Source organism: Myotis myotis, unplaced genomic scaffold, assembly GCF_014108235.1.
Source record: "Myotis myotis isolate mMyoMyo1 unplaced genomic scaffold, mMyoMyo1.p scaffold_m19_p_1, whole genome shotgun sequence".
Lineage (NCBI taxonomy): Eukaryota > Metazoa > Chordata > Mammalia > Chiroptera > Vespertilionidae > Myotis > Myotis myotis.
Window position 1 is genome coordinate 53248472 of NW_023416313.1, and position 25587 is coordinate 53274058.

General features: G+C 43.5%; 1 protein-coding gene across 2 annotated transcripts in view; it reads left to right on the plus strand.

Annotated features, from left to right (window-relative positions):
* Positions 1-3211: 3211 nt before the first annotated feature.
* BMP3 (bone morphogenetic protein 3) overlaps positions 3212-25587 on the plus strand; it is a 31733-nt gene continuing 9357 nt past the window's right edge. The window contains exons 1-2 of one of the 2 annotated variants that reach the window (XR_004972357.1): positions 3212-4222; positions 23507-24417. Coding sequence is in view for 1 of the 2 variants with exons in the window: in XM_036337540.1 (XP_036193433.1) it covers positions 3901-4222; positions 23507-24417 (1233 nt within the window). In the remaining variant the exon portion in view is untranslated. The remainder of the gene's footprint in view (positions 4223-23506; positions 24418-25587) is intronic. The other variant, XM_036337540.1, reaches the window with a different exon arrangement.

A 25587-nucleotide genomic window follows, 5' to 3' on the forward strand; every position in this document is an offset into this window, starting at 1 on the left:
CCACAACTGCTAATGCAGCCTTACATACATAATTAATAATAATTGCTGATGGGAAGATTTTAGAAAATAAATGTATATAGTGCTTAGGAGAGCTAATAAAGACATGCATAACATACACCAAACATACACATGATTTTGGTAGTCATAAGAAGCTCAACTCAACAGAATGCACTAATATCCCAAATTGATTTTATGAACCTTTCGTTTATTAACTGGCAATGACTTATACAGGGCAAATGAATAATGGGGATTTGCAGCATGAAACACCTGCTGAATAGGACACAGAAGGAGGGGGACACACTGTTAGTGGGGAAATGCAGGTGGGAGATGCTCATAGTGGCACTCCGTGCATCTGAGAGTGTGTGTGTGTGTGTGTGTAAATGAAAAGAAAAACATCTGAAATCAGACCCTTAGAACTACCCTCAGTAGTCACATCTGGGGAGATGGAGGGGGAAAATGTCTTCCTTTAACTCTCCTATGTTTAGGAAAAGAGATTGTCCTCTGATTCAGTAGTTGGCTGTAACAGTAACACTCACTGTCTAGCATAAAATAAGGAATTGCTATTATTAAAATATAAAACAAACTTTAATTAAGCATACTAATAAGAAACCAGACACAAGGCACTTGTACCAACATCTTATTAAATTCTAAAGTTCCTTTTTCTGAATAGCTGCAAATCCTCCATACATCAAGTAGGCCAGATGTTCAGCCAGAATTATGATTCTAATAACTTATTCCTTGTGGGGGAAGGCATGTAAAGATGCCAGCATTCTGAGACAATTTAATCTATCCAGATCTGAGATGCTGTGGCCTTTGATAAAAGCAACACTGTGCAGTGGTTGTGAAGTATCCCAAGATGGTATCTCCAGGTGTTCTGATGATGGAACCATTACTTCCAATTCAATGTGCTTTCAATTCCATTCCCCAGGAGGTCACTCAGAGGGTATGGCATGGGTGCCATTTATTTGTCAGTGCTAGAAATGATGCTGCTGGCTTCATCTGTTTCATCCCTTGCTCCATCTTCTTGGGTGTAAGTTAGTTGTAAATGAGATACTTTCTGTCCAGGATTTTGCTGGCTTCTAGCCACACATTCTTTTCCAGTCCTGCAATTGGAGCTGAGAGTCCCAGCTAGGGTTCCTGCTATGAGCTTAGCATTTCCTTATTACTCTGTTTATTCTGATTGCAATGGCATCTCACTAAAATATAAAGATAAGTATGGCTTGACCACTGCTTTAGACCAAAAACATACAAGTGTCTCTCTTAGCTTATAACTGACTCTACTTTAGCATTCGCTATGTGCTAGGCACTATACTGGTATCTTGACATAGACTATCTTTTCCAACAACCCTGTGAGACAGGACTTATTTTCTACTCATGGCTCAAATAAGAAGATGGAAGTGCAAAGAAGGGGAAGTAGATACACCTAGGAAGAAATGAAAGTAGGCATTGAAGACATATGCCCACAGTCCAGTTTCTACAAATGAAGAATCATGCTGAGTACAGAGTGGCAAAGATTTGCACTAGAGCTAAAGGAAGAGAAGTCTCAGGGATGATTTCAAAGAGGAGGAAGATAAAATTTTGGCAATGCAGACTGGGGCTGGGGAAGACCCACAACTATACATTTAAAGGTCAGAGGTGACCACCAAAGCAGAATATTTTTCTTCTCAATTTGGCATCCTCCCAGGGCAGAGTATAAAGTTGTGAGGAACACTGGAGACAGGCCCAGAAAGCGGAGATGGTTCACAGAACTGACAGAGCGCAGCAAGGAGAGGGAAGGAACTAAAGATTCACAGGGGAAAAACAAAGAGGAAGAGATCCCCGGGGCCTACTGAATTTTGCAATTTGGTCTTCATTATTAATCACAAAAGCTCTTATGTTCTTTATGCCAAGCAAAGAGCACACATGACCTCATTTAACCCTCACAACCTCCCTGGAAGTGTGTGTTATTATCTGCAGAACCGTGGAGGGGGGGTGGGGGGAGGCATAAAGGTAAACCCAAACTGCAATGGGTTGAGAAGTGACTGAACAGGTAGAATCTAGTCTGCATTTGGGATAAATTTTGGATAATAAGGAATTGGCCCCAACCAAAAGCTGATCAGTATGCCAGTCACTTTAGCACTGTTTTCTAATTTCATCCAAACCAAACTCTAAACGGCATGTGGTTTTATTCACCTTCAAAGAAGAGACTGAGATTTGGAAGCTCAGTGCGGTCCCCTGTCCTATCTTCTTTTCAATAAACCCCATTCTGCTTCATAAAGGGAACAGATAGCTTCAACAGACATCTACTGAGAGCTTCATGCACCAGGACGGGCACTGTGAAAAGAGCACTTACCTACAGGACCTGCCATGTTTCTAATTAGTAATAACGTGAGCATGAAGGGCCTGAGCCCAGGAGTCAGGCTCCCTGAATTTCGAGCTCAGCTCTGCCATCTCTGAGTGTCCTTGTGTCTGTTTCCTCATCTGTAAAATGGGATTCCTTGTGAAAATTCTTTAAAAATAATACACATGAAACATCAAGGACACGTGCCTGGGGCATGGTAAGTGTGGAGTGAAATGTTAGCTAGTCACTTAATAGCCATTTTACAGCCAAGAAAAGAGGATGAGGAGGGATCTCTGACTGGCAGCGCTAAGAGCCTGCTCTGGATTCGGGATCTCCCAGAACCCCTGTTTCACCAGCACGGTCCTTCAGGGAACCTCCTGGGGGGGCTGAGGGAGGGGGGCGGGTGTTTGTGTTTGTTTGCTTGTTGACTTATGTGTTTCTACGTTGGGATTGACTCACACATTTTTTCTCCTGGGGGGGGGGGGGTGCAAGGGGAAAGAAGTGAAGAGAGGGAGCTGTGCTGATGGGCAACTTCTCAGAAGACAGGAAAGGACAGCTACACAGCGTGGGCACAGGTGCAGGGCCCGAAGCCTCCACCAGGAGAGGCCCAGGGCAGGCGGCCAAGATGGTGTTCACATCTTGATCTCGTTTGGAATCAGAAGAGGGAAGCCAAGAAGTTTCTTTTTCCTTTGCCCTCTTACTGGCTAGCCAATGTTCTTGGAGGGCATTAAAAAAACAAAGAAACAAACAAAAAGAGGTCTCTCCTACCCTCTCTTTCTTCCTAGGTCTTCTCCTTCCCCCTCCTCTCTGCAACCACCACCACTCCTACTTCCTTTTCTTTCCCTCCCTCTGCTGGTTCGCTGGTTACTTCCCCGTCCCTCTGTCCCTGCTACAGTAGAGTCCAAGCAGCCAGCGAGGGAGAGGGCGAGACTGGGTGCGGACTGTACAGAGCAGCCAGAGAAAGAAGCCAGTCAATCTCCTCTCTCTCTCTCTCTCTCTCTCTCTCTCTCTCTCTCTCTCTCTCTCTCTCTCTCTCTCTCTCACACACACACACACACACACACACACACACACACAGAGACACACTCAAAATTCGCCTGCCGCACCGCGTCCGCTCCAATCCCTGGAACTGGCGAGAGAGCGCCCTCAGGCCGTCCGCAGCGCACCCCGCTCCGTGCCCCGCGCAGCGCTAGTCCGGGTCCCCAGCGCCGCGCTTCCGACGGGTGCGCCCGAAAATAAAGCGGGGAGCGAGGGTAGAGGCAGAGCCGAGGACACCCTGGGCCACACACGCCGTGACTGAAGCTCTCTCTCGGCGCCCGGGGGAAGAGGGCGCCCGCGGAGCCCGGCGCCGGGGAGAAGCGCGCCGCGGCCAGGGAAGCGCCCACCTGCCGGTCGGCGACCCGCCAGCGCCCAGAGCAAAGCGGGGCCGGGCGCTGTCCCGCTCCGGCGCGGTCCGGGCTCCGGGCGCTCTCGCCCCACCTAGTCTGGCATTCCAACCTTGCTCTGCCCGGCCCCTCGCGACCCCGGAGGGTCCCCCCGCCACGCGACGCGAGGAGTGGACGCGCGGCCGGGACCTCGCCATGGCCGGGGCGCGCAGGCTGCTGTGCCTGTGGCTGGGCTGCCTCTGCGTGAGCCTGGCGCGGGGAGAGAGGCTGAAGCAGCATCTGCCTGAGCTCAGCAAGACGGTGCCCGGCGAGCGCTCGGCAGGGGGCGGCCCGGGCCCCGTGCTGCGGCCGCACGACAAGGTGTCGGAGCACATGCTGCGGCTCTATGACAGGTACAGCGGCGGCAGGACCCGGGCGGCGCGGACACCGGGGGCCCCTGAGCGGAGCGCGCAGCCCCTGCGCTCCCGGGCCCTGCGCGAAGGCAACACGGTTCGCAGCTTTCGAGCCGGAGCGGCAGGTGAGTGCCCCCCACCCCCCCGCCTTTCGCTGTCCCTTCCCAGGTCTCCCCCGGACCCAGCACTGCCCCTTCCTGTGCCCTACAGACCTTCCCTCACCCTCCGCAACTGCCCTCCAAGCCCTCCTTCCATCACACCCCACATTTCGCCAGCGAGGGAGCCCAGGTTTAGTCTCAGTTGAGAGGGAGAAGTGGAGAGAAGGGGGCTGGGAGCAGCGGAGGGGGCCGGCTGGAGGAACTGCGTGCGATAGAAAGGGGCTACCCCGTGCCCAGGGGAGCCCTCTTGGCCTCGGTGGCTGGATCACCTCTGGGGTACTTATGTTGATGTTTCTTAAGTCGGTCAGCGGAAATTCCCTTGGACTGGGCTTTAGCCGTGTTTACCTAGAGGCAGGGGTCATTTTATGCCAACCGCGGGGCACCGGGAGAACGGTCACACTTGAACTAGACGCCTTCCGCAAGTCCTTTAGACAGCCCTCTCCAGACCTGGCCCCTCTTCACTCCAGTCCTCTGTGTTACTACAGTTGACACTTCTTACTTGATAGTCCCTTGGTGGCAAACACACAACCTAAGCCAGGTGGTCGGGTGTTTCTATTCCTTCAAACCCATCTGGGCAAACAGGGCTGTACCATCCGCCCAGGGAGAAGTGGGGGTGGGAGAAGCAGCCGTGGGTGTAAACACCTCTTGGAATCTGCTGATGAAAGTCTGCTCATCCCATTTTTCAGCACACAGATCGCTGTGGACTGAAATTCGTGGCTTAACAGGGTTTCTCCTGGCCCCCGTGGTGAAGGGAATAACTTATGCTAACAGCCTGCCTCTCCCGTGCTAACAGCTTGAGGGAAAGTTTCCTGGACATTAACTCGGTGGACGGGCTTTGAGGACGCACCAGGCTTTTTTGTTCACTGCTTTCATGATAAAGGGAGACGTAACGGCAAAGCCTGTCTTCAGTGAACCTTGAAAAATAGCCAGGAATCTTCAAGTAAGGAGGCAATGCCTCATGCTCTATCAGGTCTGTCAGAATCACTAGGAAGAAATCTCCCAAAGCTTTGATATGTGGGACTCCTGGAAAAAAGGAAAACCAAAGCATCCATCAAGGGAAGCCCTCGGCTGACACTGTAAATACACTCTGGAGCTCATAGGCATGATGACATTTACAATAAATGTGAATTATGCTTTCTAATGCAGAAGACTTTAGCTAGAGTCTGAGCTGAACCAGATTTCACTTTCTTCTTCAAGCCACGAGCATACTCCGTAAGGGGCTGGCTTCTGCCAAGGAAACAGAAAGCTGCTCTGGTCTATCCACAGCGCACCAGCCACGTGACAGCTGGCCACACCAGTGAAGGCTGTGGACTGCAGTGCAGGTCTGAGGGCAGAGCTCAGTGCAGGAGCCATGTGGGAGCAACAAGAATTGGAAGGAGATTAGGTGGGCAAGGCAGGTGGAGGCACGAGGATACTCAGATCACTCTTACCTTAATAATCATATTCTTTGGTAATATTCCCAGGGAGTAGCGGAAGCACCCAAGAGATGAATGGCATTTTTTGTATCAAGTTTGACTTTTAGTATGAATAACAAGATTTGGAGGCGGAATGTGAGGTTGTCTCCTTCACACCTATTGCATAATTTCTGTATGCTGGTTCAGGCTGAGTGAACCTTGAATGGGAGATGGATAAGGAGTTGAACAACTCAGACTCCATATGCTTTTTGGCTTCGACTCTTTTCATGCATTATAATTTCAAAGTGTCCCTTATCAGCCTCACTGTAGTCTTACACCATCAAATGATAAACTCTGATACGGAGGCCAGAAGTTCCCTTGAAATGATGAATTGCAGCGTGGAGCATATATACAAGGCTGTGTGCCCTGATAAGAAAAGTAATCCCTTTAGCATCCCAGAGACCGTCTTAATGACTTATTCATCAAATGTGGACACTGGTTTTCGTGGAAGCTCAAGTGTCATGTTACTGCATTGGAGACTCCTGGAGAGGTGGTTCAGGTTGGACCCCTTCCAAGAGTGTTTAGTTACTAACACAGTAAAAGGACCTTATTATAAGGCAGTTCTGGCTCTAATAAGGCAGGACTCCAAGAAGGTGCTAAGGCTTTCATGCACACCCCTCTCTTTTATCCACATCAGCATTTCCGTAACACCCTTCATCTTATGATTCTTCGTCGTACGTTCTGATATAGGTGAAAAATGCTGTCTGCATTAATAAATTAGATATGTTTTCTAGTCCATGGTGTTTAGATTTCACAACATATGGGCTTCTCTGTACCAACGGTGTTCCAGATTTTAATGGAAGGTCAGGTGGTATGCTGTTTATATGGAATAGCTGCTGATTCGGCAGACTTTCCAAGTGCTTATTCAGGCTGAGTTATAGCCTTAGAGCCCTATTTGCTACTTGGAACATACCTGATTACAATTATTTATTGTTCTAAACCTAGAATATCTTTGGTTGAAATTTAGCTGCTGTGGTCTCCCTCTGATTACTTTCTACTTAAACCATTACTTGATGGTGGGTGGCATTCATCCTAAATATACTTTCTGCCAACCCCTTTCTCCTGCCTCAATGCTATGCAGTTGGTGTGCCAAAACCGTTAAGTTTGGAACATGCATAAGTCTTTTTGTGATGTGTAAGGGTTTACAGAAAGATAGGTTTTATCTTTCCTTTGTAAAAGGTAATTCACAAAATTATTGATGACAGAGAAGTTCAGCTTAAAAAAAAACACACCATCTTAAAGGAAGACAAGAGGGATTTGAAATCAGCTCTTATTTCAATCTTAGCTTAAGTTGTCCTTGGCTACTATATAATAAAAGAAGAATAGTTTACACGAGATCTGCTCCTGGCTTGATCTTTAAAGATGCGTACTCCGTGTCCATTAGTTTCTCATTATTCCCACAGACACTTCATCTTATTTTCTCTTCATCATAAATTTAACCTCTTTGGGAATAGCAATTAAAGTATGTGTGTTATTATTAGGAAACTGTCATTATTTTAATTTATGACATGTAAGTACAAAAAAGTACATTTCAGGGATATGTGTCACTTTTTAAAAAATCACACCAACTTTATAGATAAAAGAAAAGTGAGGTATTCCAAACCCAAAAATGATTAAGGGCAGTCTTTCCTTCTATGACCCAAAATATTTAAAAATAAAAAATAGAGTTTGATGTGTTTCTGAAGTACAAGGCTAAAATATAAGGCTTTAGGAAAGACATAATTAAGGGCTGAACAATCACTCCAATAGAGCCATTCCTGTAAAACACATGGGCCCATGGGAAAGCACCATTTTTTATGGGTTTCATGGCAAGGAGACATAATAACTTTATTAAAACATAGTTACCTAAAAATTCCTGGCACCTAGAAGCTAGGCTTAAAATTAAAGAGTACTTAGATTATCTGACGTTTTTATTCAAAAGACAATAGTACATCTGGAGAGGGGGAGGTGGGTGTGCAGCTGCTTTGAATTACACATCACTTGGAATACATGATAGCCCTTAATGAAGTTTTTACTATAATAGGCAAGACAGCTTTACAGTCTCTGACATTTAAAAATCCATAATGCCATGAATTCTTGATTATCCATGCTAATGGAACAGAGGAGAATGGGTTACATATAAAATAATTTAAATTTAGTTTTTTAGTATAATTAGACACACTCAACGAGACCAAGAGACCATGGGGGTCAATAAAAATAAATCCCTAAGCAGATAATTCACTCAGGGAATATTTGTACATTAAAAATATATACATAATTAAGAATGCATTAAGAGGGTTAAAACATTTTATCTAAGCAGTAAAAGTTCATAAGCACTTGATTGACCCAGTTCAGATTTTTCTAAAAATAAATTAGGGACATGAATGTCCTATATGCTCTTAAGCATTTTGAAATGATATAATTTTGTATTTAAAAGAGGCTTTGAAGAAAGCAAGTCCAACTCCTCCTGATACGGAAGAAGAAATGGGTGCCATGATGTATTTGCCAGAGAATTTGCAAACATAACTGAGCTTGTCTCAAAACCTATGATTCCTAATAACCTGATCTAATTTTCTAGGAAACATTTTTGTAAAAAGAGGATCTGTAGAAAATATTAACAGGTGATACATAAAATTAGGTTCCAGGTTCAAATAAATTTCTAAAAATATGATGTTTTCTTTCCTATTAGGACCTTTCTGGGCCTTTAAATACTAAAGCGTTTTTTTAAGATTGGATCCCTCTCTCCCTGAGGGAGCATTTTCGAGAATTGTGGTTCTAAAATAACTAGTTAGGAAAACACTGGGTCAGAGCCTTTCTAATTTCTTAAGAAAGAAGATATGCAAAATTCAAGAAAAAAACTGTCTAATTTGCCATCAGCACCTCCCTCAGAATGTGTACTTATTTTGTTTCTTTTGGTCCAACTCAAATCATTCCTGCTCTCATGTTTTAAACGTTGTGAATGTAATTTTTAAGACCCTGTCATTAAACTTCATTTCCCTCGCTTCTCTCTAGATTCTTCATTGTTCTCTTTAGGATTGATATTTATTATTTTACAACTCGTATTATTCTTTTGAAAGAAAAGCTGCTTTATTTGTGGAAAAAATTACTAGAGATCATACATGTCACTTTGTCTTATAAGCATTAATTCCTTGTTTAAAGACACATTTGTTAAAGACACCAATTAAATTTCTTATATAATCTCCATTGCTTGTTGTATTTATTAGGTATTATAAAATCACACCTATTCAAAAAGCTTAGTCACAACTAATGAGCAACTTTGCATATACTTTCTATTCACTTTTCAGGATTTGGGGACTGCAACATCAGAACTTTTCTCCTCAAATTTTGATGTTTCCCCACCTATTCAGCTTGTATATCCTAGTAATCAGTATCTTTATTTTGGTGCTAGTAGTGGAAAGAAGTTTGGCATCACGAAATAGTCTCAGCTTGAACTTGCCTATGCCAAGTTTCAATTCAGAGTGAATTTGTAAGATTATGTTCTGAACCCATGAAAACAGAATTTTGTAATGGAAACATTGACATAATACAAATCAAGTGTCACACATACACCAGGTTAATGTCTACTTTGGACAGTGGTAAATGATGACAATGGAGCTGAAGAGCCCTCATATGTGGAATACATTTAGAAATCCATAAAATTTCTAAGCTATGCACATGTTAGGAGTGGTTGTGTCCTAGCATACTTCTACATAAAGCAGTACTCTTGGTAACAGTTTCAGGGATAATATTTTTAAAAGCTTGTATGCTTCGTTATCTAAAACATCCACACATAGGTCATAAAATCAAGTGATCATGGTGTGTTTATTGACTCCTTCAATGTTCTACCAGTGCCTCCCTTTAAGATCCATCTTTTCTTGGCAAACCGCAGTAAACACAGTGCCTTGCTTTTATTTGGGCACACTCTGAAACAAAAGTGTTTGGACAAACTGATCCTAGTGTCTGACCAAGTTCAGGAAGTTCTTACTTTGCTGTGTGAGGTTCTGTTAAATAATGATTTTACAAAATAATTGCACCCAATAGTTTTAGACATGCAAAGTTCTTTGTCCAGTCCTTTGATTTTATAGTTAGAACAACTGAGGACCAACATGATCTTATTTGCTTTTTCCTCAAAGAATATTTTAATTTAATTGCATGGTATTAATCTAAAAATTTTTAATTGAGTGTAATTGCTACTTTTAGGCATGGGTTAAGAAAAATGGTTTTCAAGTAGAGAAGAGATTCCTAGAGTTTCAATTTTTCAATTACCTTAGCCAGTGGTCGGCAAACTGCGGCTTGTGAGCCACATGCGGCTCTTTGGCCCCTTGAGTGTGGCTCTTCCTAAGCCTTAGGAGTACCCTAATTAAGTTAATAGCAATGTACCTACCTACATAGTTTAAGTTTAAAAAATTTGGCTCTCAAAAGAAATTTCAATCGTTCTACTGTTGATATTTGGCTCTGTTGACTAATGAGTTTGCCGACCCACTGCTCAGGCTAAGAGTTAAGAGATCTCAATGCTAATTTTGGCTGACCTGCTAATTGATAAAGTCATCTAATATTCCTAGGCCTAAGCCATACCTACTGTGCCACTCAACTGGGATGGTGAAACTCAATTGAGAAAATGAATGTGAAAATGCCCTAAAAGTTTAGAAGCCCAAGCGAGGTAGTCTTAATATTTTGAGAGATTGTCATTCCCCACAAAACCTTAAACATGCCTAAAATGTTGCTAATGTGCAATTGTCTGGAGCCCAAAAGGTATATCATCGTGGCAGTGTAAATAGAAAGAGGTGGCAGTCCTCTTGTAATCCAATTTATGCCATCCCAAACCTACATTCAAGAAGTTATTCTTTCTGTCTTGGTCTTGGTGGCTGAGTGGAGCAGGGTTGCACTTTTTTATGGTGATTTCTTGAAGTTAGTTGTTCTAAAAGTATGATCTCTAGATTAGCAACATCAGCATCACTTGAGAATTTGGTAGAAATTTCCCAGCCCTCCCAGGACCAACTGATGAAACTTGGGAGGTGGGGCACAGAAGCCTCTGTCTGAATGAGCCATCAAGGTGATTCTGATGCACTACTCTAAGCTCATGTTCCTGGAGTTTTGAGTAAACTATCATAACTAGCGTCTGAACGTTACGATTGGTGAACATGTGAGTCCTGGCCCTTTTAGTGGGTCTTCCCATGAACAAGTGGTTATGAAATTACATAATGGTAAGCATCTTTCACTTTACATCTTTACAGTATATAACTGTACTTATGACAGTTTGGGCCCAGGGGAGGGCTTAGAGCAGTGGTTCTCAACATTCTGGCCCTTTAAATACAGTTCCTCATGTTGTGACCCAACCGTAAAATTATTTTCGTTGCTACTTCATAACTGTAATGTTGCTATTGTTATGAATCATAATGTAAATATCTGATATGCAGGATGGTCTTAGGCGACCCGTGTGAAAGGGTCGTTCGGCCGCCAAAGGGATCGCAACCCACAGGTTGAGAACAGCTTCCTTAGAGTAAGTCAGTCAAGACTTCTTGCCCTGCTCCCACAGCTGCGGCGAGTTTGGAGTCTAATCAATTGGCTAGAGAGAGGATGATGGGAATGGGGGCCTGTAAAGCAAGTCTCGTTCTTGTATTCTGAGGACCTGGCATTGTCTGCTACATAGCAGGCTCTTGGTAAATACTGCAGTTGAGCTGAATTAGCTGTTGAAGGGACTAGATAGGAAGAGACAGTAGAAAAGCTATCAGCCAAGCAAAGAATTTTTTAAAAACAAATTTGTCATGAGAGAATTTCTCACGAGGCATTTTACCATGTATATGTTGAATGGAAATACTATTCTACTTTGTATACACAGTTCTAATAATCCTTCTTTTCTAATGAACGGAAAGGAAACTCCACACTGTACTTATACCCAAGAAGGGCTTTTGCTGACTTTTGGAACTTGAAGCTACTTGTGTTTTCACTTTGGTGCTAAGTAGGAAACACTTTTGAATCAAGTAAGTTTACACATTTGTTCATTCAACAAGTTTAACAAATATTCTCCAGGGTATAAATGCTCCATTCTGTGCAAAAAAAAAAAAAATTAGAAGTTCAAAGATTTATAGGACATAGGTCTGCCCTCTGAGAGCTCACAGTCTAGGAATGCCCTTGGATGGAGGCTAAGAGAAGATAAACTGATTGATGGATATTTTGCCATTTTAGAAAAACATACATTATATCATCTTTGGCCATGGTTTACTTTGGACATAGAGAATGGTTGTTTTGAGGTCCCATAAAACTCAGTCACTTGACTAGGACTCTGCAGGAAAACAGAAATCTATGACTTGGTGTTCTATTTAGAAACACTCCACCTTGCCTTTGCCCAAAAGCTGAGGGTGGCGGAAAGAAACTGTAGTCTTGACCCAGTAACCTGCAGCAAGTATTTTGCCCGGGATGGTGGTTGTATATGGCCCTGTCCTAGGCACCCCTCGCCTTTCTGGCATCTATACTTAATTTAGAGAAAGAAATAGGGGAAAAGTTGTTCTTCATAACATATTTTCTGAATGACTGAAATGTTTTCCCTGCTCCCTGGGGATTTAAGTAATCATCAAGATTTCATTTAGTCTATTTATTTTAAAATCAAACTTTACATAGAAAGCTTTCCATTGTATGTTCTAATTCCTTTTGAAAACGTTCTGTGTGGGCCAGCACGAAGGTGAACTTCCACTTACCACTCCCTGGGCACCACCTAAGCTGCCCCCACTCCCTAGATGAGCCAAACTGTTGCAAGGATATGACTGGCTGGTCTAAGTTAGTTTCCTCAATGAGGCCTTGTGTCATTTGATGCAGGTATTTTGTTTTCAGATGAAAAAAAATAAATCTTCTGTCTTTATTCAGTAATCAAACTTATAAAAAAAATTCATATAGGTAACAGAAGACCTGGGTTCCTCTCCAAAATCCATGGCTAGCTAACTGGCTAACTTCTATGTTCCTTTGATTTTGCCTCTCTATAATTAAAAGTTGTTTATTCATGAAAGAAGCACTTACTGAGCACAGCTTAAGAGTTAAGCCCTGTGCTAGGGGCTGAAGAGTCTGGGGTTAATTACTACAGGGCCTTGTCTTTAAGGAGTTTATGGTCTTGGGAAGGAGCGACACTATGATGAAAATGGTAATGAGGCAGGATCTGAACGGAAGGCTTGAGTTGTCATGACAAGCTTGCTTTAAGAAGTAGAGCCTGCGCTTTGTCTTACAAGACAAATCTGGAATTCAAGGAGAGCAAAGGTGGATGAAGGCATGTCAGGGAGAAGCAGCAGCAGGTACAGAGTCCTAACAGGTGTGCAAAGGGGAGTAGGGCTTGTTCAGAAACTCGCCAGACTTCTAAACCCCTTTTCAATTCACAGATATTACAACTCTAGAAAATTCAAAATCAGATTATATTTGCCATGGAAAATCCTAAATAGATTGCAGTAGATGTATCCCCAACAAGGAAAATCCAAGCTTGTGTCAGTGCCAGCAAACTGAGAAAATAGCACCACCTATTGGTAGTTATATTTTGGCATCAAAAATATTTCTTTGGGAGGAAATGGAAATCAAGCCCTTTGTAGTTCTTTGCAAGGTATCTGTGAGGTTCACCTCTTACACACTCCCTTACCATAAGGAGATCTTCCTGTAACAGTCCTAAATTATGACCATCTATCTCCCGGTCCCACAAAAGGGTCTCAATATCAAGCTAGACACTAAGAAAATCATGACTTGTATTGGCTTGGATTTTTCCTCCCTTCAACTATCACCTTTATATCTCATTCTCATCTTTGACACTGGAAAGGGGAGCCCTGATCTCCTGGCAGGAAGCCCCTCAAGTATTTGCAAACAATTCTCATGTCATTGTTAAATCTTTCTTTCCTCTAGTCCATGATTATCTATTTTGGCAACTCAAACTTGTACAGACATTTCTAGACTCTTCAGTATCTTGATAACTTGCCTAGTTAGTCTCTTCTATAATAACCTCGTTAAAATGAGAGCACCCAGAATTAAGTATGTAACTCTAGATATCATTGGATTGGTGTGGCATACAGTTAATGTTTCCTAGTACCCAAAGACTATAAACAGCTTAAAAATGCATCAGCTATTATTTTGTAACCTGATAAAAACCATTTGTTTATATTATTATCATGTCACTTTGTTCTTATTAATCAAAAATTATACCTCAGGTTTCAGATTCAATAATTCCAAATGGATATATATCAGAAGAATAGAAAAAGTGAACACTGACGCATTTTTGATTCACTGTTTAAACATAGATATCTATGCTACAACTCATGGGGAAGAGAGAAGCCTATGGCAAAACTCTACTTACTGAGTATGGGAAGATACTCATTTGAAAAGTTAAAATAGCATACCCCCAAAATAAAAATAAAAATAATGAGAATAATTGAATAGATATTATTGCATATTTTTCCTTGCAGGGAGGTATGATCTCACTCTTATTTATACCTCCATACTCATTTGCTCAAATACATGCAACTCTCACAGTAATGTTTTTGTCCATTGTAAATACTAAGTATTTTTTGGGTTGTTTTGAGAGAAAGAACATTGACTTGCACAGAACTTAAGTGCTTTAAAGTTAAAGAAAGCAAAAATAAAATGAGTTAGGAAAATCAAGGAATGTTTTGTGGAATGGTTGAGATTTCAAGCTTCTTGTTTTAAAAAGTGGGGAGGAGGGAATCTAGAACAGGCAGAGGTAGTGAGCCCCCTATCTTGGGTGGAAATAGGGGGAGCAAAGGCATCAAGTGCTGGGCATAGGACACCTTCTTCTAGGAGCTAAGTGTTTATTGATCATTCCTTTTCTGAATGTAGGCAGCTTAGATGTCTGTTATGACTTTAAGTAACTAGGTTAACACAGAATATTTTTTAAGTTTCTATTCAAAACATTGGAAATATTGCTTATGCAAGAGTTCCCAGGTATCCAGCATTGCATACTACTAGAATGTGCTCCTTCCATTCCCTCCCCAACACTCCCTTTTTCCTTCATTCTTAAAAGTCTGGTTCAGAATTACCTCCTCCCTGGGTATAAGCAAAGTTCCTCTTCTCCTTAATGGGCAAAGTTCATTGCTCCCTCCTCTGTGCTGTAAGAACATAGTTAACACCTTTGACAGCAAGTAACATCATCATGGCATAGCTACCTGCATATTGCTTATTAATTTACAATGTGGGTAGCAGCTGGCCTTTGTGCAGCCCCGAGACCCAGCCCAGGTTTCAGCACCAGTAGTACAAAACTCATATTTGTTAAGTAAAACATTTGTTTTGCTTTGGTTCCTGTTGTTGGTTGTAGTGAATGTTTGTGTGTAATATACAGATAACACAAAGCTGGGTATATAATCTCTATGCCATGAAAGCACTATTGCTAAATGATCCATTTAACTTCATTTTAGAGCAGTTTGTTGGTCTTAGGCTTTCGGTTGCAGATGGAACCAATTAGGTGTTACTGGAAGAAAAATTAAAAACTAATCACCAATATTATCTTTATCTAATAAGTCTTTGATAAGGAAAGTATGTTGCATTCCAAGAAGGGAATTTTTTGTCCAAGTTACTTTTTGGTTTACATATTCATGGTTAGCAAAATCCCAATTTTTCACTGTCTTTGGGGTAAAAAAATATGACCTTTTTTTTCCCTTTGGACTATATGACTACTAAAACTGGTGGTTATTCTAGACAACCACTGTCCAATGGAAATTTAATTTAAGCCACAAATCCAAGCCACATATGTAATTTTTAAATTTTAGTGGCCACATTTAAAAATATGAAAAGCAACAGGATAAATTAATTTTAATAATATATTTAAAATGTTCTGCACCCAATTCTGTAGGGGAAAGGGTTCCTCGCACCAATAAGCAGAGCCTGTGAGAAATCAACTCAATTCTGATGCTATATACCTGGAGACAGCATCAGATTCCACAGAAAGGGCTCTGTCCCACAAGACCACCCTCCACTAATTGCAAGTCCAGGTTGTTACCTATATTTCTGACCAACTGGCTATATAACTGGAGGTTTTTATAACCCCTTCTCCCCAAATATTCACGTGTTCACCAATCTGGAAGCTCTCCAAACCCTGTTTTTTTGGAGGGTTTATGGAGGCTTCATTATATATGCATGATTGATGAATCATCAATCAATGGTGATAACTTCAACCTCCGGGTCCTTTCCCCTTCCCGTATAGATCAGGGAGTAGGACTAGAAGTTCTAATCCTTTAACCACTTGGTTGGTTCTTCTGGCAACCAGACTAGAGCTTTATCTGACCTCCTAAAGTCACCTCATTCACATAACAAAAGACACCTTATGGTTCTCAACACTGAGGAAATTCCAAGTGTTTTAGGAGCTCTGTGCCAGAAAAGGGAGGAAGACCAAATATACATATAGCCTATACTAGAGGCCCAGTGCACCAATTCATGCATGGGTGTGGTCCAGCCAGCACCCATGGGGGCTGATTGGGCCAGGCTAGTGGGGGGAGGGAACGCAGGAGGTTGGCCAGCCAGCCCCACCCCCAATTTGGCCAGGGCCAGCCTGGGAGAGGGGCCGCCACCTGATCAGGCCAGTTGGCCAGCCACAGTGCATGTCATAGCAACCAGTTGTTCTGGTCGTTCCAATCACTTGGCTTTTATATATCTATAATAATAAAAGTGTAATATGCTAATTAGACCGATGTCCTTCTGGATGAAGCTACGGTGGTGGCGGTGGCCAAGCACCTTGCACAAATTTTGTGCATAGGGCCTCTGGTCCTATCTAATAAAAGAGAAACATGGTAATTAGCGTACAACCGCTACCCTTCCCATTGGCTAATCAGCGAGATATGCAAATTAACTGCCAGCCAAGATGGCAGCCGGCAGCCAGCCAGCTTAAACTGAACATGAGGCTTGCTTGCTTTAGTGACGGAGGACTGCAACGTTCCCCGCCTGCCTTGCCTTCCCCGCCTGCCTTGCTGGCCTCTAAGCTTGCAATTTGAAACATTGTAACAAATATAGGAGCTAAACAAAACCCCAGAAACCTGCTTTCAGCCGGCCAGGATCTCAGAGCTGGAGTTGATACAGAGTTTCGATTGTAGAACCCAAACAAACCAGATACCTGTTTTCAGCAGCTGAGGCCTCAGAGCTGGAGCCAGAGCTAAAGCTGGCCCAGAATTAAAAAAAAAAGGAAAAAAGGAGCAGTTGGGAGCTTCAGTCCCAGCCTGAAAACCGCCCTCAGCCCCTCACCCAGACTGGCCAGGCACCCTAGTGGGGACCCCCACCCTGAAGGGTGTGTGACCAGCTGCAAACAGCCATAATCCCCTCATCCAGGCTGGCCAGGGGAAGGCGCCCCAACCCCCTGATTGGCCCTGCTCTGTGCCTGATAGGGGGGAGCTCCCCAACCCCCTGATCGCCCTGCGACTCTGTGTGTGACAGGGTGTGGCGCCTCCCCATCCCCCCCCACCCCACGGGCCCTGCTCTGTGTGTGACAGGGTAGAGCCATAACCTCCCCATCGGCCCTGCCCTGAGTGTGAGAGTGGCGGCGCCCCAACCCCCTGATTGGCCCTGCTCTGTGGGTGATAGAGGGTGGTGCCCCAACCCTCTGATCCGCCCTGCTCTGTGTGTGACGGGGGCGGTGCCCCAATTCCCCTATTGGCCCTACTCTGTGAGTGACAGGGGGGAGCTCCCCAACCCCCTGGTCGACCCTGCTCTGTGCATGACAGGGGGGAGCTCCCCAACCCCCCTGATGGGCCCTGCCCTGTGCGTGACAGGGGGCAGTGCCCCATCCCCCTGATTGGCCCTGCTCTGTGCGTGATGGGGGTGGCGCTGCAACCTCCCCATCGACCCTGCCTTGAGTGTGACAGGGGCTGGTGCCCCAACCCCCCAATCGGCCCTACCCTGAGCGTGACTGAGGGTGGCATCGCAACCTCCCAATACGCCCTGCTCTGTGCATGATAGGGGGCGGTGCCCCAACTCCCCAATCGGCCCTGCTCTGAGCCCGACCAGGGGCTGCACCTAGGGATTGGGCCTGCCCTCTGCCACCTGGGAGCAGGCCTAAGCCAGCAGGTCGTTATCTCCCAAGGAGTCCCAGACTGCGAGAGGGCACAGGTCGGGCTGAGGGACCCCCTCTCTCCCCCGAGTGCACAAATTTTTGTGCACCGGGCCTCTAGTATAGATAATAAAAGGGTAATATGCAAATCAACCAAACGGTGGAATGACTGGACGCTATGATGTGCACTGGCCACCAGGGGGCAGATGCTCAATGCAGGAGCTATCCCTTAGTGGTCAATGTGCTCCCACAGGGGGAGTGCCGCTCAGCCACAAGCCAGGTTGACGGCTGGTTAGCACAGAAGTGGTGGTGGGAGCCTCTTCCACCTCTGCGGCAGCACTAAGGATGTCCGAGTGCAGCTTAGCCATCAGTTGGATATCCCCTAAGGGCTCCCAGACTGCTAAAGGGCGCAAGCCAGGCTGAGAAACCCCCCTCCCCCTGAGTGCACAAATGTCATGCACCAGACCTCTAGTCTTATTATAAATTAACATAATCACAATATTGAACTCAGTATATCCAAATATCATTTCAACATGTAATCAATATGAAATAGATTCATGTGATATTTTACATTCAATTTGTACTAAGTCTTCTGAATCCAGTGTGTATTTTATACTTACAAAACATCTCAATTTGACTTTAAGTGGCTAATCACTGATACTGGGCAGTATAGTTCTGGCTAGCTAACACTCATTGCATTTTTTTTTTACATGCTATGTGCTCTACAGGCATTCTTTCAATTTCTTCTCACAACTCTGCAGTTGATACTACTGTACTCATTTTACAGGTGAGCAAACTGAGACTTCAAGAGCTTAGGTTATTTGCCTGATGACAGCAATTGGGCAAGGTGGAGTTGGGACTGGGCTATAGGGCTTTCACTTCAAAACAGTGTTCCACATTAAAATGAAAACCATCAGAAGAGGCCATGTCTCAGATTTCGGAGACATTTATGGGAAGATACTGAAGATTAGACACAGGGGTGGAGGCGGGTTAGCAGCCAGTCACAAGGTGTCTGGAAACATGTTTGAAAGAAGGAAACATTTTGAAGCAAAATGTGAGGGAAAGGATCGCCATTAATTTACCCATGAAGACACTACCGCCCATGCCCGCTCAGAGTTCATTTCTTCCCTGCCCTGGTGTTTGTTTGGCAACTATTCAATTGCCACATTCTTAGACTGAATTCTCTTCCTTCCACTTTAAATGTCCATCTGCTACACAAAGTTTGGATAAAACTATATGCTATGGTGACTGGTCTGAATTAAGACCAGGGTCTCTGAACAACCCCGATGCCATGGAGGTCTGTAAAATATTATCCTGGTGTCATGGTGCATGCACATGTGCACAAATGGCAGTTTCCTCCTTTTTCCTTCAAACAAGGTTAAAAATGAGTGAAATAGATTTCTCATTGCACTTCCCTTGTGCTTGGGGACTCAATGAACTCATTTTAAGCTTCCACGTCTTTATAAAAATATTTTGTTTTTACTGAAATATGTTTTTGATCAAGAACATAATTTCATGGTTGCGTGTATGTTTCTGAAACAAATATGTATATGGAACAAGTGCACAGAGGAGGGGCTCTGCGACCCATCCCAGGACTGGATTCTTGAGTCTAACCTCAGGGGTGGGCAAACTTTTTGACTCGAGGGCCACAATGGGTTCTTAAACTGGACCGGAGGGCCGGAACAAAAGCATGGATGGAGTGTTTGTGTGAACTAATATAAATTCAAAGTAAACATCATTACACAAAAGGGTACAGTCTTTTTTTTTTTTAGTTTTATTCATTTCAAACGGGCCGGATCTGGCCCGCAGGCTGTAGTTTGCCCACGGCTGCTCTAGACGGTCTTAAGAGAAGAAACCAACTTCTGTCCAGACTAATCAATCTCCTACTCTCTTACATGCTCTCACTTTTGAATTTGAAGATTTGGAAATGCAATTGACCAGTTTAATTATCTTACATTCATGGAATGTCATAATCTTTAGACAAACTCTAAGCAGCATTAATTCCTTATGACACTTTTGAATGTTTAGCTTATTTTTTCAGATATGTTATCTGAATATTGATATATATGGTCTTGCTTACCTGCTGTTATCCTGCAGACTAATGTTTATGTGGCAGGTAGAAGATATCCCCATAATACAGTTAAACCAACATTAATAACAACAATCCTATCTAATAAAGAGGGAATATGCTTATTGACCCTCACGGCATTGCAAAGATGGCGGCACCCACAGCCAATAAGGAGGGAATATGCTGAATGACTGCCACGCCCTCAAAGATGGCAGTGCCCACAGCCACAAGATGGCCAGCAGGGGAGGGCAATTGTGGGCAACCAGGCCAGCAGGGGAGGGAAGTTGGGGGGGATGAGGCCTGCAGGGAAGGGCAATTAGAGGCAACCGAGCCAGCAGGGGAGGGCAGTTTGGGGGGACAGGGCCAGCAGGGGAGGGAAGTTAGGGACAATGGTCCAGCAGGGGAAGGCAATTGGGGGTGACCAGGCTGGCAGGGGAGGGCAGTTGGGGGCAACCAGGCCAGCTGGGGAGGGCAGTTGGGGGCAGCCGGGCTGGCAGGGGAGGGCAGTTGGGGGCCATCGGGCTGGCAGGGGAGCAGTTAGGCATCAATCAGACTGGCAAGGGACTGGTTAGGGGTGATCTGGCTGGCAGGCAGAAACAGTTAGGAGAAATCAGGCAGGCAGGCAGGTGAGCAGTTGGACGCCAGCAGTCCTGGATTGTGAGAGGGATGTCAGACATCCCCCAAGGGGTCCAAGATTGGAGAGGGTGTAGGCTGGGCTGAGGGACACAACCCCCCAGTGCACGAATTTTGTGCACTGGGCCTCTAGTAATATATATTTAAGAAACACTTATTAGACTTTTTTAAACTGCTTTACACACATCTCATTTAATTCTAATGATAGGAGAGGTAGGTACTGTCTCCATTTTATAAATGAACACACCAGCTTGTCTAAAGTTGCTAACCAGGACTTGAATTAAGGTGAGTCTTATTCCACCAGTGCTTGTAATGAGGCTGCCTCAGATAATTACAATACTGCACCACTACAATACTGTGCCAAACTTATAGGAAGAGTTCTTGGTAGCCTCATAATCAATGGTGATATATACACAATAGAAGATCACTTAGCAATAAAAAAGAATGATATCTTGCCATTTATAACAACATGGATGGACCTAGAAGGTATTATGCTATGAAATAAGTCAGACAGAAAAAGACAAATACCATATGATTTCACTTATATATATGGAATCTATAAAACCAAAACAAATGAATAAACAAAATAAAACAGAAACAGATGCATAGATATAGAGAATAAGGTGGTGGTTGCCAAAGGGAAGGGTGGTGGGTAATGAATTAAATAATAAATAAATAAATAAATAAATAAATAAATAAATAAATACAAATTTTAAAGGGGAAATGATCATGGCAAATGTCTCCCCTGAGGGAAAGGAAAGGCAATATCATCCTATATAATAAAAGGCTAATAGACTGAACAGTGGAATAACCAAACAACTGAACAACCGGTTGCTATGATGCGCGCTGACCACCAGGGCGCACATGCAGAACAGGGCAGGCGTTGGCCATGGTGAGATGGTGAAGCAGGTTAGCAGGGGCTCCAGACCAACGCAGGGCACTGGTAACTGTCATCATGGCGAGCCTCTGGTGGTTACCAAAAATTATTTGCTCACACACGACATGGTCCCACCTGGTGCTCACATCTGCTGCCAGCACTGGAGCCACTGCTTGCACCTGCTTCTGGTGCCTGGCACCGGCCCTCGATCACTTGGTGCAGTCAGTGGGTGTGAGTGTCAGCTGATGGCCCCGATTGCCCCTGAGGGCTTCTCCACCTCCTCCTGCTCCTGAGGGGCAATCAGGGCAGCAGCCACTACTCACAGCTGCTGCTGGCGCCAACCCCAATTGTTCCTCATCATCAGCGGGTGCGAGTGGGGTCGGCGCCATCAGCTCGTGTTTGTGGTGGCAGTGGAAACAGCGGGAGCAGGACTGCCAGCAGACAGGGAACCAGGGGCCGGAGTGGGAGGGGCAGGGTGGGGGTGTGGAGGATGGGCCAAGACCTGCCCCTGTGCCTACCATAGCCACGCGGCCCACAGTTCCTTTCAAGGTGCACAAATTCGTGCATTGGGTCCCTAGTTATAATAATAATAATGCTAAACCAAGTTGTTTAAATATATAAAAGATAGTTGATAAAACACAATTCAATGGCATTTGATACTTTCACAAAGTTGTGCAACCACCAAGTCTATCTAATTTCCAAATGTTTCTATCATTCCAAAGCAAAACCCCACACCCATTAAGCAATTTCCCCATTCTTCCACACCTCCAGCTTCTGGCAAACACATATCTGCATTCCGCCTTATGGATTCACCTATTCTGGATATTTCATATAAATAGAATCATACGACACCTTTTATTTCTGGCTTCTTTCATTTACCATAATGTTTTCAAGTCTCACCTACACAGTAGCATGTATCATTCCTTTATATGGCTAAATAATATTCCATTGTATGGATATACTCATCAGAAACAGTTGAGCTGTTTCTTTCCTTGCCATTCTCCTATTATAAATATGCATGTACATGTACTTGTTTGAGTACGTGTTTTTAATTATTTTGGCTATATACCTAAAAGAGGAATTGTGGGGGTACATGATATTTGTATGAATAACTTTTTGAAGAACTGCCAAACCATTTTCCACAGCAGGTGAAGCATTTTACATTCCAACCAGCAATGTAAACGAATTCCAGCTTCTCTACATCCTTGCTAACACTTGTTATTTTGTTTTTTATTATTATAACCAGCCTAGTATGTGTCAAATGGTACCACATTGTGGTTTTGATTTACATTTTCCTAATAACTACTACTGATGTTGAGCATCTTTTCATGTGCTTGTTGGCCCACTATAGATCTTCTGACTAGGAATGTCTATCCAATTCCTTTGTCCATTTTTATTGTTCTGTTTGAATTTTTTTTAATTTGAAACAACACAAATGTATTGTTTTACAGTTGCTGAGGTCCAAAGTCTAAAATGGGTAAGACAGGGTGCATGCCTTCTGGATGGTCCAGAGGAGGGTTACTGGAAAGGGGACCCGGCCCTTAGAAGGTCTCCCTAGGGTGGACCAGTAGTGTATGGCTTCTTGACTTTGAGCAGAAAAAAATTCACAAAAGGAGTCCAGGTGAATTTTAGAGGGCATTTATTAAAGCTGAGGACAGTGAAACAAGGAAGGGCCTAAGGTAACAGGAGAGGGATTAGGTGGGGCTGCTTTGGCTCACTAAGAAGTCAGAGAAAAGGGGGCTTTGGGGACAGGTTCAGAGGGTTTACCTGGGAGGAACTGCCACTTCTCATTGCTTCCATGGTCCCTTCTTGTTTGCCTTTTTGTTGTTGAGCTGTAATTTGTATATTCTGATACTATGTTTAATCAGTTACATGATTTCCAAACATTTTCTCCATTCTATAGGTTGTACAGACTTTCTTAATAATTTCTTAGAACACACAAAAGTTTTTAATTTAATTTTGATGAAGTCTAGTTTATCTATTTTATCAATTTATCTATTTTTTTTTTCCCATTTGGTTCTTGCCCTTTCAGTGTCATATCTAAGAATCCATCTCCAAATCCAAGGCCATGAAGATTTTACCCCTTGGTCTTCTTCTAAGAATTTCATGATTATAGCTCTTATATTTAGGTCATTAATTCATCTTGAGTGAATTTTTATACATGGTGTGAGATAAGGGTCCTGTTTGCTCTTGTTTAGTCTCTCTTTTTTTTTTTTTTCCTTCCTAGGAAACCTTGAAAGCAAGGGACTGCATATTTTTAACCTGACTTCTTTAACCAAGTCTGAAAACATTTTATCTGCCGCACTGTATTTCTATATTGGAGAGCTGATTAACGTCAGTCTGAGTTGTCCAGGATCAAGAAGATGCTCACATCATGCTCAGAGGAAACATATTCAGATCGATATCACTGCATGGATCCTCAAATCCAACAGAGACCAAAGTCAACTCCTGGGTCATCTTTCGGCAGACGTGGGCAGACCTCATCGAGACCTTGTGTCTTGGCTGTCTAAAGACATCACTCAACTCTTGAGGAAGGCTAAGGAAAGTGAGGAGTTCCTCTTAGGATTTAACATAACCTCCAAAGGACACCAGCTGCCAAAGGAGATGTTATCCTTTCCTGACCCTTATATCTTGGTATATGCCAACGATGCTGCCATTTCTGAGCCGGAGAGTGTGGTATCAAGCTTGCAAGGTCACCGAAATTTTCCCACTGGAGCTGTGCCCAAATTGGATAGCCATATTAGGGCTGCCCTTTCTATGAAACAGCGGAAGAAGCGTTCTACTGGGGTCCTGCTCCCTTTGCAGAACAATGAGCTTCCTGGGGCAGAATATCAGTATAAGGAGGATGGGGTATGGGAAGAGAGAAAGCCATACAAGACTCTTCAGACTCAGCCCCCTGAGAAGAGTAAGAACAAGAAGAAACAGAGAAAGGTACCTCACCAGAAGAGCCAGACGCTCCAGTTTGATGAACAGACGCTGAAGAAGGCAAGAAGAAAGCAATGGATTGAACCTCGAAATTGTGCCAGGCGATATCTTAAGGTGGACTTTGCGGATATTGGCTGGAGTGAATGGATTATCTCCCCTAAGTCCTTTGATGCCTATTATTGCTCGGGAGCATGCCAATTCCCCATGCCAAAGGTAGCCATTGTTCTTTGTCCTGTTCTTCCTATTTCCATAGAGTCAGCAAGACACATCGACTAAGTTGTGTGTTTTCATTTATATATCCACCTGGGTGCTTATTTATTGCATTCTAAAGTGTAATAGGTAATATGGCTATGCTTTGTTTTTCTTTAATGGTTGTTAAATTAATAAGAAGTCCATATTGGTACAAAGAGAGATATGAGAAAAATATGTATTTTTGTGTGTGTATGTTGCTTCCAAACATAGTGCATATTCAGCTATGTGAATCTATACCTGCCTACAATCAGCAAATCCCAAATGGTGGATGGCTGGTCTGGAGGGGGTATTCAGAGAATGAGTGGTTGTCATGGGAACATATGGAAGGACTAATTGGATTGATGTCCTGATGCAGAATATTTTTTGATAAATAGTCTCTTCTGAGATGAATTATTCCCACGGGAGTCAGGATCAGGGCTGGGCCAGGTAAACTCACCTCATGAAATCCACCAGATGGTTATTCATTTGCTTCCCTGATACACATCAAAAAGAAAGGAAGAATAGGATACAGTGACTCTGGGATCTTCTCCCAAGACTCATTTCAACCAATCAGAGTTTACCTGTGTCTCTTTCACAATCAATGGGGACTGTACTTCATCATATCAGTCCTCAGTATTCTGACAAATATATTTTCAGAAGCCTCCCCAGCCCCACCTCCATCTTGCACACAAGTTAAAGTGACTGTTCTTTTTGAATTTATAGCCAGGAAAATACAGTGGGGCCCTCTAGCCTTCAGGTAAGCTTGTTGCTGCACTTCCATTCTTAGCTTACCACAGTTTGAATTCCTGTTTTACAGTGGAAAGTGGTTCTAGAAATAGAATTCAGAGGAAGCATAGAGGTTTTGTTTTTGTTTTCCAAAACTTGAAGTGAATCAACTTTCGCTGTTGGGTAAGAATGCAGAAAAAAATCCTTTACCTCAAAGAGTAACCAACTTTTGTTTATAGACTGTTAAAGTAGCATGTTCATATTTCATTCCTGTAATCATTGAGATGCTAAACCTACACATGCTTAAAGCAAAAGGCCCACAGATTGAACGAAGCCATGTCAGCCACAAGGCGAGGAACTTGCTTGAAATTCCATTTTCTTGTTAGAATGTGTCAGAAGGACAAGCTTTCTACATCTTCTAAGACT